Consider the following 13,289-nt stretch of genomic DNA (forward strand, 5'->3'; position numbering starts at 1 on the left):
GTGATACGGAAAAGGCAGTGAACACAGATCAGATGATGTAGATGCTTGGGTAACATAACAGGGTGTTCAGCAGTGTCTTGTGTTTTCTAGTTCTTGGAGTTCTGCCAAAAGAGTTGATTTATTAGTCTCATCAGGACAAAGAATCTTTTTCCTCGTGCTCCCAGAGTCTTTTAAAGACAGTCTGGCAAACACTGAATGTGCTGTCATGTGCCTTTTATTCAGAGCTGCTTCTGTCTTGGTGTCTCTGCCTAGGTGGTTGTCTTTCCTATGAAATCTTGATTGTTCTGCCATGAAGCTTTATATCCACAGGGTGTAACTTGAGGGTAACGACGATCTCCATATTATTTGGGGTGGGTGTGGCTCAGGTGGTAGAGGGAGTTGGCTACCAATAGAAGGTCGGTGGATGTTGGTAGTGTAGTAGAAATAATGGAGTACTTAAACCGAGTAGAAAAGCCTGTTTATCATGTGTTCACAGGATGCTCTTGTTGGCTTTCCTACTCGATTTTGCCAAGTGGCCAATTTTACAGAGTTAGGTTATATCACCCCCCTATTTTTCACACTAACCTTAAAGCTTGGAGTGTATGGGCTTTACATGCTTTAACGTTGACATATTTTTCTTCATTTACTACTGCTGCATTTCAGCTCCCGTCTCTTTGCTGCGCCTCTGGAAACGTCTCCTTTTAATCGGTCAGCTGGCACGATCAAAGCAAAGGTTCTGTGTATATAAGGCACAGCCCTAAAGAGCTGCTGACCAGTAAAATAAAATAAGCTTCATTCACAATAAACAATAGAGCTGAAAGCATGGCTGTTATCTTCACATTACATCAATGGTCAGACTATGTTATGACATCAGGGTTTTAAAAGAAGCTTGAAAAATGGCTTCAAAGTGTCGGCTGGTTTACAGGTTACAGAACTGAGTCTGAATGTGCAGCATTTGGGTCACCACATCATGTGTCTTCTGCTGTCTGACAGCAAAAATGGAAGATATGTAAGAAAGCACAGCCTGTTTTTAAAAAGAGTAAGCGTAAATGTGAACACAGGAAAGGGGCAAGCAGATGGTAATGTTAACCACGTCAGCTGCCACTGTGAGGACAGTAAACATAAAAAGATTAAAAAATCACTGGGTCTTCAGTTACTCAGATGCTAGGAGTGCTTTGAAGACTTGTGTTTGTTCTTGCAGCATAAAATGCAGCATTTGGTCTGCTTTGCTTACAGCCAAGACATTTTAGGGTTACGGGCTAGAGAGCTGAGTGGAAACACAACGGCTGACTGTAAGGGAGTCTTTGCTCGAGTGAATGAATTAATGATCTTTACTGTTATACATAGTACAATAACATTCGGTTTGGCTTTCTCTTCATCCTAAAAGATGACAATAAGCAGATTAAGAAGCTTAAGCAGCATCATTGTAAATGACCAGGTCATATTGTTTGTGTGTGTATTGAAGTGTATTCTGAGGCAAATGAGTTTGCGCTTTCTTTTTACTGCAGCACACATAATGACATCTTTTAGGTTCAGTTGGACTTAATGTGACATTAAATCAAATTCTGCATATAGTTAAAAACAGTATTGTGAGCTATTCTAATTAAAGAAATTACAGTTGCTGCCCCCTTTTTGGAAGCAAACTATAAAAAAAAATGAGGGATGCTTTAAGACTTTTGCAGCGTATCGAACACTGTACTTATATATTTAGCTAGTTTAGTGTTTATTTGTCTATTAACTTGTGCTCATGCGTGCATCTGAAACCGAGACGATATAACTCCTGATCACTTGGACAGAGACAAAGTAGGCAGACTGTTCTCAAATCATTTTATAACGCTGTCAACGAATGCCACAGAGCCACAAACACAAACAGCTGCGAGCCACTGAGATGTCATTGTCTGATTGTGCCATAAATGATTTGTCACAGAAAAGCAAAACAAACAGCAAACATGCCCGTCACAAACCCACGACCAGCAAGATTGAATACAATATCAAACTGTCATCTGGGGAGCTCCGGCTCGCATCTCACTCAGCGTTACATTCAACACTGTGCTCTGCTAACAAACACATCATCGTCCCATGATGTGTCTCGGATAGAATAATTAGAGCCGGGATGGATTCTCCTGCAGGGAGCAGCAAAGAAATAAAAAAGGAGACAAGTCTAATCGTGGGAATAGTAGTTTGGGACGCTGGGTCCTAAACTGTTCTTATTCAAGGCACAACTTGCTGGCCTGTATTATATACACTAAATGCAAATGTTTAATTGCATTTTTGCACTTTTTTGCAATTCCTAAGAATACTGGACTCTAATTCACACTTGCATTAATAATTTTATTTGACTTCAACTTGGTATAGTGACGCTCCTGTAGTGATGAAGTCCTCCCTCTCTGTGTGCCATGATGCCAGCTGATGACTAATACCTCAAAGCTTGGCTTCATATTTCACCAGACACAACAAAATAAGTCTGCTTTTTTTTTCTCCTGAAAAACAACACTGTCACAGTGACATATCTTATAACCTGAATAGAAACTGTAAGCATTTTATCACATTAACCATATACACTGCTACTTTTTTATCCAGTTCAGCTTATTATTTCTGGCATGTGAAGAGGCCAAAAGAGAGCGAGCGAAAGAAAAAAAACCTTTCAAGCGTCTCTTCCTTGCTCCTGTTCCTTATTTTTCCATGATCAAAATGATCGCTCCCAGTCCCTTCCTCTGGCACACAGCAGTACAATGAGGTATGAACAGTTGTATATATATCTTTCTTCTTCTTTTTTTGGTCTCTGTTTTATGATTTATCGTCATGTGTTTCTTTACACTTCTTTTTTGTATAGTGAGCTTTGTTCTCCATCAAAAGCTATATTATCATTACAACATTGACACTTTTACATATGGCAGATGTATACATTGCACGATTAACCTTAGCTGGAGGTTTGATAGATGCTGACATCAGGATGCGAATGTTTTTTTCTTATTTTTATTGACTCTAGCTTAACAAATGATACAGCTAAAGCAACTGTGGAGAGCACAAATCAGGTTCATTCACTTTCAGTTCCAACTGGACGATGGATTTGGCAACACTTTATCTTTTAAACAAGTTCAGAAATATTTTCACTGAGACGGTAACCTGGTTATTCACATTTCAGAGGTGTTATAAGGGACTGTATGTAAATTATTAATGAGGGGTGTGAAAGAAAAGATGTTTATATACAAATATTATAAAATCCCCAAAAATGTAAATATATATAGAATTGAATAAAATAGTACACCTGAAACCATACATCTCTGTGTATTTGTTATTGGTATTTGTGGCCAAAGTATTAACTGTACTGATTACCTTCTGAGTCAAGAGCAAGGCCCATGTATAGTAAGGAATTCAATGACTTTTTCCACACCAATTATTTATGTACCTTGTCAAAGAAAATCTTTCATTGTATCAGCTTTTAGCAAAACTATTAAAATATGGTGTCAACACCAAATGGGCAGTAGACAGAGTGAAGTTAGCTCTAAGCTAGTAAGCTAATCTTTGGGCCCAACATTAGTTGTAAAATTGACATTAGCTCAAATTGACTATAGTATTTTTTAATCACCTACATCTATCAAATTAGCCCAACACCAAATTGCTGATAACTCAAGTATGACCAGCAAATAAAAGTATTATCATGAGTAAACCTCGGAACAGCAAGATTACAACATCATCAGCTAGCTAGCTAATTAGTGGTTTTACTTAGAATAATATTCAAGAGAGTTTGTCAGAGCAAGGATTAGTTTATCATTTATGTATTAAAATTAATTTAAGAATTGCAGGACGTTGCGGGCTGTCACCGGGTGAAATTATTTGCAAAGAAGGGACTGCGCTAAAAAGGTTTGTGTGACACTCTTCACAGTTTCACTACAGCTTAGCAAATAGTTAGCAAGTGGTTACAGAGTGCTAGCATCCACCAAAGTAATCCCGAGGAGGTTTTCGCTGCAGCGTTGTAAACCCTTAGATGACCAGTTTCACCTGGTGACAGTAAGCAACTTTCTGCTACCACTCTCCAACTGGTTGGGAAGAGATTTTTCACCTGCTGCCGGTGATTACCACAGGATCACAGACTAGTGTAGGCAAGCCTAACTGAGCGTTTAGGAACTGACTTCACAGCAACTGCCAGCAAACTTCAGCAACTGTTCAGAGAAAATACATTTTTCCCGAACAACTTGTGATTGCCAGGCAGTCACTAACTGGTCTCTAAGCCTGTGTGACTGGGACAGTGGTATATTACGTTTTAGCGTATGAGAGGTTGCAGTAGTGACAAAATAAAAAAAGGTCAGAAGTAAGAAAAACATAAGATTTAAAACCTTAAAAAAAAAGGATGAATCCAAAACACTGACTAGCTTATCACACTAAACGTATATTTTTCAATAATGCAATTCATTCATTCTTATACAGCAGTGTGCATTACAGTGCAAGCAGTACAGCTGAACTATGGTGCCAAATGCAATCGCCTGTTCCAAGAAGTTTCAATCGTATTTATTAATATGGCTTCTTTTTCAGTTGGCTAAACTGAAGATGAGCTGAACCCTGACCCATGGGTGATGTCTGAGCACTAGCTACCACTGCACCAATGATGGTCTGAAAGTGCATATACAGCCATATTCTCACAGTAAAGCATCAACACAGATAGACATTCACTTACCAAGAAAAATCAGATGCAAATAAAGACAAAAGTATCATTAAAAAAACAAAAATTAAAAAATTCCTCTATACCCAAAACATTCACTTCATCCCTTCCTTTAAATCACTCATAAACATACTAGTTTTTTCTTAAAACGACTCATCAGTAGCAGTCTGTCACAGGACGTGGCTCATGTCCACCTCCAAAGCTCAACGGCCCAAGAAAAAGCAGAACGACGAACACTTGGTGCACAACAAAAGCAACATCGAAAGCAACATGAGTGTGGGACTTCACATCGTGTCTTTAATTATACAATTTCAGTATTTTACATTCCACGTGTGGACATATTCCTGCAGGGATTGTCGTCTTTCTCCACCAGAGAGTGCTAGCATGAGCCGTAGCAGGTTTCTGGGAGAGGGTGTGGGAAAGGAAGGAGAGGCATATGGAGGAAACACCCGGGGGGGTTGGAGTTGGAAGGATGCGGAAAGGTGGATGCAAGGATGAGAGCTTACGGATGTTTTCCCTGGGTAAGTAATAAAAACAGTAGTATTTGTTAGCTTTGTGCCAGGCTGCAGCTGCAGAGCTTAGCATCAAGTTCACATTTGAGTTTATTGTAAACGTAATATAACCCTTCCTTTGATCTCAGAGGCAGACAGAGAAAGCAAACTGTAGTGATGGTGTGGAAAACATGGAGACTGTTATTCTACAGCTTGACTGGGACGTCGGGACATGAAGCGGACGGAGGTAGCCTACCTCTGAGTGACCTCAATTATGTCCAACAATGCTACACTGCCACAAGAACACGTGTTTTTGACTCTATGGCTCACACAGGTGAAGGAATTTTCCATTCTGCCCCGCCTGCATAAGTGCACCAACTACTTGAGCCATGTCCAAGCAGACAGAACAAATCGGTTCTTTTATTCTGATTTCTTAATGTAAAATGATTTTTTGTTTTTTTTGTCTTGTCACTGAAGCACTCCATGCTATTAGTAACAGAGCTGTCACGCAGAAAACATGCATGGCTAAGGTACGGTCCTGTGCAGCTACTTCTCATTAGAGTTTAAAAACCCAACCGCTGAGATCAGACTTAAAGAGCTACCTGGACATGTCTGCTATGTGATGATGACTGTGGAAGGTGGGAAGGATGGTTGCTGTCTCTCCACTATGCTGGTGCAGCTGATCACGGCTGAAGGCAGTGTGCTCTGTGGTGCTGGTGTGCTGTGTTTTTTTTCTCTTTTTAAAGGACAGGAAGAGGATTTCCCCAGTGATCATTTGGCTGAGAAGGAGAGAGAGGGTGAGAGAAAGAGAGAGACAGAGAGGCCATGCTGCCAGCTCCAATCTAAATCACGAAGTTGACCTCAGTCTCAGACTTGGGGGGGATTCACCAAGAGGTTTGCAAAAAGCAAGTCAGCCATGAGTTGATGATCTCCACAAGGCATCTATAAAAATTATATGTATGCATCCACACAGGAAGTGCATCACTTTGAAGCTGAACGTTGGTGATTAGCAGATGTTACCAATGGCCAACTAATATGGTAACCTTTGAATGTATTTACTGCAAATCATATGTCAATTACATTATCCTGTTATGCTTATTTAAAGCTCTGTTTCTTTATTACTTTAGCTGGTTTAAAAAACGTCCTTTGCTCGGTGTAACACTTTAGTTCATCCACTGCCTGAAACAAGCGATTCTACGCTCTGCATCCCTCCCGATAAACTACTTGCTGTTTTTCTGGGATGAGCGACTTCTGACTCGCAGGATTACTTGTACATACACTCAACTCATTATTTGAAACTTCTCTGTTTAAACACAGTGACAGAATATAAGAAAACGCACATCAGGTCCAAAGTCTAACCCCAAGTCCAACGTATTAAAAACAACTGTATTACAGACATTGATTCTTGTGCTACATGAGCGGTCAGATTCACGATCTGATTGGAACTGGCAGCATAAACTCACCCACTGATAGCTCGAATGCCACATACAATAACTGTGTTGTGTTTGTGTATAAATATTTGCTCCTGTATTGTGTATATTTGTACCACCTCTGTGAGGCACATTTACATGTGTGAATTAGAAAGCCAGCAGTACCCTGTGTGAGCATTAGCCCGGTTGCAGCGTGGCTTTCATTCACAGTGATAGTGAGTGCAGTACAAACACAGCAGGTCTGGAGACGGCCGCTCTGACCTCGTACAGCTCAATCATCCTATTGCCGTGTGTGTGTGTGTGCAACTGTATCCCTGTATAAGCACGTTCTATTTAAATACCCTGCAACATAGATTGGTAACACTGAGAGTGGCAGCGCCGCGTCACAGTCCTTGTTGGTTATATAAGATAATCAGGGAGGATATTGGGAATGCTACAGACTAGCAGGAAAGGGAAAGGTTTAGGAGAGGTCATAGAGGAAAGGAGTTCAGGGCTGCTGAAGAATACAGGCATGGTTTTAGTGCAACAGAAAAAAAACCTGATAATCATTTGTAGAGGATGGCAGTGTGGGATATGGTTGGTGGAGATGGTCTCAGCAATGTTGAATTCATGATTTGAATTTCTGGGCCAGTGTTTTCCGTTTGTGCTTCGATGGCGAGGGAAGAATTCAGGGACGCATCGCTCGGTCCGTGTCTGCGTATGTTTGCTGGTGGCCTGAACTGCGTCACACTGCAACGGTCACACACACTCGCAGTTTCCCTCATTTTGGCCAGGACGAAAAGTCATATCCTCAGGCGGATTCTGCTGACTCAGTTGCTGTTTATTTACCTTCCAGTCACCACCCAGAAGAGTCTCTTGGGCTGATCCGACAGGGCTAAAAATCAACTGTGGTGCCAGTTTCCAGCTGTCACCGTGTCCTGACAGCTTCCTCCAAGTTCAATTGGCACACAGATCCAGATTCACAGATTCATGTCTGCATTGTTGTCGTCACTTTAGGTTCTTAAATAAAAATTAAAAATGACTCTTGATCCCAATTTTTTTGTGATAAAGTCTGAAAAAAAAGGGGGGGGGGAACTGAATTTCAGCTGTTGATCTCTGGCCCATGTAAAAGACACTCAGTGGGTCCATGCTTGCAAGTCCTTTGTGCACGGTGAGTACATATATCTGTATTTTTATATCTCTGTGCATGTTTATGTGTATGCGCTGCAGGTAGAGGGGGAGCTCCTTTTAAATGAGAGGTGAGGTAGAATCTGCCAGTTTCAGGCGGGACTTGAAATGGATACAGGCGATGGGGAGAAGCCTGAAGAGGTTTCCACAACCACCACCATGTGCTAGTGCTGAACCTAACACAAATCAGTGGAAAGCTGAGGGCGTGGACCATAGAGCAGGGGGATCCAATGGGATACTCAAACACTGACCCAAAGACACAGGAAGTGTGCACAACTCAGGAGGAGGAAGTGCTGATCACAAAACAACTGAGGTAATACATGTGATAATAACTAAATGGGTGTTTAATATGCATATGAGTATGTGAGGTAAAGACAACAGGAGGTATGTGTTGGAGAGGTATTCCAGCTGTGTATAAATATAAGCAGACGTCCTGTGTATGCTATATTTAGTATAAAAACAACGTCGCAATCAGCTTTTCTCTTCCTGGATGCTTAAGATGCCATGACTAAATCAGTGCTTTCTGAGGAACGGGGTTGGAGCTGGCCATTAGCCTTTCAGCAGCTAATTGCCAGTTCGGGTATAATGGAGGTAAAGATGATCCAAATCCACTGAATCCAATGAACAAGAAAAAAAAGTATTATTTTTATCTTTTATTTGGTAGATCATGAATGAAAAATATGTTTTAGAATAAATCTCCTTATAACTCCTTGCTGCTACTGTTGACATGGAAATGATAAAAACAACGTCCTATAACTCCTGAAGAAGCAATAAAGTAATAGTGACTGATATTCTGGGAAACAGGATTTCTTTCTTTGCTTTCTTACTTTGGTAAAAACAACACAATTTCCAAATCTGTCCTTTAAAAAATAAACTACAGCCAATAAAAACACTAACTTAGCACAAAACAGGAAATAATAAAACATCTGGCTTTAAACATTTCAACAAACAACAACTAAGCTAAACATAAAAAAAAAATCATCCACAGCCACCGCCGTGCTATGAATCCTGGGATAGGCTGGGCAACAAAGGATACACCTGACAAATCCTTCAAATCTGGGGAAGAGGAGGACGCATTTGTGGGCCGCATTTGGAGCAGCCCTCGAATTGGGACAGCCTTCATCGCCTGGCAGTGACGATGCTATGCTAGCATAGCTTAGCATAGCTTAACATAGCTATGCTAAGCTAAGCAGTCGCTAGCGTTAGCTTCAAATACAGCATAAGAATGGTATCAAACTTTATATTTAAGTCACAGCAAGAAAGAAAGTAAACCTGTTTCCAAGAATATCGAACCATGTCAGTAAACAAGGAGAATTTACTGCACAAAGATGGATATCAAATCCACTAAAGCAAAACACTTAGTGATCACAGAAAGCACCGTGATGTTCATGACATCTTGTAACCTCTGATGCACTACAGTAATTAATACCTATGGGTTCAGTGTCCCAGGCATGGATTAAGCCCAGTTCCACACTTGAAGGAAAATTCAATGAAGATTTCAACTGAAAACAAAGTTTTTAGTGTTTTTTTAGACTGGGTTTAGTCCCTGCTCAGGAAACCGAGCGATACCATCTCGTGTCTGCAGTTATAAGACATATCTGTATATAAATAAGGGCTTCATACAAAGTTTTCTCACTGTAGCTTGCATATGGTTTGACTAAATATTACACGAGTCTGTGTTTTCTAATCAGAAAGGTAATATTGTTTGAGGTAATATTGTAGGGGTGTCTTTTGTGCATGTACACCATGTGCCTGTGTATACACGAGAGCGAGAGAGGTCAGTACGTGAGGGAGGTAGGTCAACAAAGACTCACGGGGCCTTGGCAGGTTGAGGGCTAGGCTGCGGACAGAGGATGTCTTTGCAGTTAAGGAGATGTGAGGGAGGTGTAGGGATTGAAAGAGAAGCTAATGATCAGGTCCCAGAGATTAAAACAAAACAAAACAAAACAAAAAAAGCACTTATCTGAGGTGATAGGTGGCTGTGCAGCTAGTAGAAACATAACCAAGCCCCTCAGTTTGCATTAGTCAGGAGCAGTACAGCTGTGTATCCATGGGGGTGCAAAAAGAGGCAATGCAATTGTTTGCATATAAATACACTTTTTATGGTGTATGAATGTGTGAATAGCTATGTAAGTATTTACACTGCTTGTACTTTGTGTGTGTGCCTAGTGAGACTGATTGCATTCCTCTGATAATATTGATGTGTGCTTGCTGGTGGTGGATGTTGTAGTTGCTTGACAAATCAAAAAAACAAAACAAAACAAAAAAAACACACACAAAGGGGCAACAAAAGAAATTTACAGAGTGTGTTCTCCATGAAGAGAAAAAAAAAATCCAGTTTTTCGTCCTCGCTTGTCCTTCAGCCAAACTTCCTCTCAAAGCCACCACAAAAGTGTTCTTTCTGAGGGTGATGTACAGTTACACTTCCTGGTCCTCGAACACCTCCAGGAAGAGCGGGGGAAACAGTTCATTGGGACACTCGACCTTCATGTGAAGGAAACGGCTGGCGTGGCAAGCCCCGATCATGCGCAGGTCTGTCACCTTCATCAGCAGCTTGGGCCAAAAATGGGGAATGTTGTGCTTGCGGTAGTTTATATAGTGCTCGAACGCCAGAAGGTAAGCCTCTTGGCACTGCTCAATCTTCTCCACGCTGGTCAGCCCTGAACGGTCTGCAGGCAATAAAGAACAAAGGAACAATTACATGGGAAATGTGCCCTCCGCTGCCTGGTTCCTTTTAAAACAGGAGAAAGACTGCAAATTGAAATGCTGCATACATTTTTCTTGGAGAGGGCAGAATAAGTGATGTGACAGTGTGTACTGGAAACAGAATCTCTGAACAGAACATCGTATTTATATATAACTTATATAAATGAAGCTGTTGGTTTATTGAAAGTAGTATAAAGGATTATTTTGATAGTCAACTAGTCACAGATTATTTTTGTGATTAGTCAACTAATCATGCATCCATTGGAGGTAAAACGTACAGCTTATTGCACCAGCAGCATCTGCTCTTATATAACTATCATTAGCTTACAGCTTTAAGTGTTTAAGGTATGTGCTAACTAAAAATAAAGACAAGATGATAGTTTATTGAACTTTTAATGAAATTTGCAGATTGTCTCGGTGGAGTTTAATAAACTCAGCCGTCTGCTCCTTGCTATCTAAAATATAACAGCAGACTGGAGTAAATTCTCTACCAAATTCTGTTTAATCATTTGTCTGCTTGACGTTTATTCAGCTGTGTAAAAACTAACTTTAATCACAGCCAAACCGATTTACTCAGGAACAAATAAAACACTGAAAAACGCCAAATAACATTTTTAAGTCTGAAATGATGTGCAGGGAGTTTGCTGTTCTCGGCTCTAGTGACCCCGGTCAGCTATAGAGCTGGTGGTTAACAAACGTTTCCGAAAACGTTGGAACACTTTTGCAAGTATATGATGTCTTGATAAACAGAGCAGATATTTGAAGTTTACACAGCTACATTCTCGCCTGAAAATATCTTAAAAGTTTATTTTGTGACCCAGAAAGAGTAATCAGAGTATTATTAAAATAAATAGCTGCTACCATTGTTGCCAGCTGGAATTAGCTGGGCCGCGCTATGAATTCTGGGATAGGTTGGGCCACGAAGAATACACCCAACCAATCCTTCCATTCTGGGAATAAGGAGGACACATTTGTCGGCTACATTTGGAGGAGTCTTTGAATTTGGACATCCTTCGCCACACCACTGTGACGTAATCGGCCTACAAATACGGCCTCCGAAGGATGCGGCCCCTAAATTTGGGCACAGCTACAATACCAGACACGCATTCCTGCCATCTTCTGTTTCAGTCTGTTATTAAACTCTTAAATCCTACTACTTATTCCCCAATATTCACAATTTGGAAAAAAGCTGCTGTGTTCAGTATCTTTACCCCTAAAAATATCTCAAATGTACTCAGAAACAAACACACCCTGACAGAATTCCAGCAGCAGCATGTCCATAAATAAGCTGCCTTAGGTCATCCTAGGTCTTGGAGAGATTCCAGGACCTTGAATGACCTGCAGGATCTGCTCTTCTGATCTGCAGTGCTGCACAGTGCTTAGCTTTCCAACTATCAATCATGCCGATACTGTCTGTCCCTCCCTTGTAGTGTTGTTCAGATATTATTCTGTCCATCCTCTGAGTGTATCACTGCACACTAGTTACATCATTTCAACTATGAAACAGAGAATTAAAGTAGAGATTTATGAGAAACTATGATTGCATTTTATTTTATAGCAGATGGTTTTGTGAATAAGCATCTAATATAATTAATGTTAAGGTTGCATCTGGGTGTCTTTATTTCACACTTTGAAGAAATCCACCTCAAGTGGGGCTTTGTGGCCCAGCTTCAGAGACAGTGACTGTCTAGGAATTAGGGCTGTGTGGTGATAGGATTAAAAGCAGATTAGACAAGATTATTCCCATTCAGGTTGTTTAGGGAGTGTGGGAATTTAGTTAATGTGTTTTTCCCTTTTCCATCAGTGTGCAAATAAAGCCGGTGTGATCAGCTTTACGTCTGTGGTTAAAGTCCGTCAAACTGTAGGTACCATGGTAGACTTTTAGCATTAGAGCAGAACTAAAACTACAGGGCCAGTCCCATGGTGGGGTTTTTTCCACTACAAATGATTAAAAAATGGGAAGCAAATAACTTCCTTACAAATATCTTTAAATGGCAATGAGCAAGCTCCACCTGCACCAGTGTAAGGACTGACCATGAACGCACTGGAAACTGCAAAGTTGCCTAATTGCCATCGTTCTGGGACACAAAAGAATGTTGTCAGAAAGCTCCTTACAGAGTGGATGAACAGAAGTCTACTATTCTTTCCAGCTATCTCCCGTTTAATGACTGAAAACAATTGAAAATGTGATTTCTGTCAGGAGGGCACTCTGCCCTTCTATGTAATTATATAGAGAGACTAAAGGAGAAGCAGCAGCAAGACCCACCACAGAAAATAACAGGCAGTCAACTGCATTATTTACAGTGCATGCAGAAAGTAAGTAATCCTGTTACTTGTTCCACATTTTGTCATGTTATGTACACCCTGTTTTCCCTGATCGTCTGTTAGATGTTTCTACAACTTGATTGGAGTCCACCTGTGGTAAAGTCAGTTGATTAAACATGATCTGAAAAGATCACAAACCAAGCCATGAAGTCCAAGGAATTATCTGAGACAAGATCGTATTGAGGCACAGATTTAGGGAAGGGTACAGAAAAATTTCAGAAGCATTGAAATTCCCAATGAGCAAAGTGGCCTCGTCATCCATAAATAGAAAAAGTTTGGAATCACCAGGACTCTCCCTAGAGCTGGCCATCCGGCCAATCTGAGCGATCAGGGTAGAAGGGCCTTAGAGATGACCAAGAACCCAATGGTCGTTCAGCGTGACCACAGAGCTCCAGGATTGCTCTGTGGAGAGAGGAGGACCTTTGAGAAGGCCAACCATTTCTGCAGCACTCCATCAATAAGGCCTGTTTGGTAGAGTGGACAGATGGAAGCCACTCCTCAGTGAAAGGCACATGACAGCCCGCCTGGAGG

The 13,289-nt window shown here is 40.9% G+C and overlaps 1 protein-coding gene across 8 annotated transcripts in view; it reads right to left on the reverse strand.

Annotated features, from left to right (window-relative positions):
• Positions 1 to 2,457: 2,457 nt before the first annotated feature.
• Positions 2,458 to 13,289, reverse strand: part of LOC120736871 (thyroid hormone receptor alpha) — a 120,813-nt gene continuing 109,981 nt past the window's right edge. For all 8 annotated transcript variants that reach the window (XM_040037225.1, XM_040037227.1, XM_040037228.1 and 5 more), the window contains one exon: positions 2,458 to 10,396. In XM_040037225.1, the coding sequence (XP_039893159.1) occupies positions 10,146 to 10,396 (251 nt within the window). In that variant the 3' untranslated portion in view covers positions 2,458 to 10,145. The remainder of the gene's footprint in view (positions 10,397 to 13,289) is intronic.

This window comes from Simochromis diagramma, unplaced genomic scaffold (assembly GCF_900408965.1).
Source record: "Simochromis diagramma unplaced genomic scaffold, fSimDia1.1 OVJJ01000516.1, whole genome shotgun sequence".
Taxonomy (NCBI): Eukaryota; Metazoa; Chordata; class Actinopteri; order Cichliformes; family Cichlidae; genus Simochromis; species Simochromis diagramma.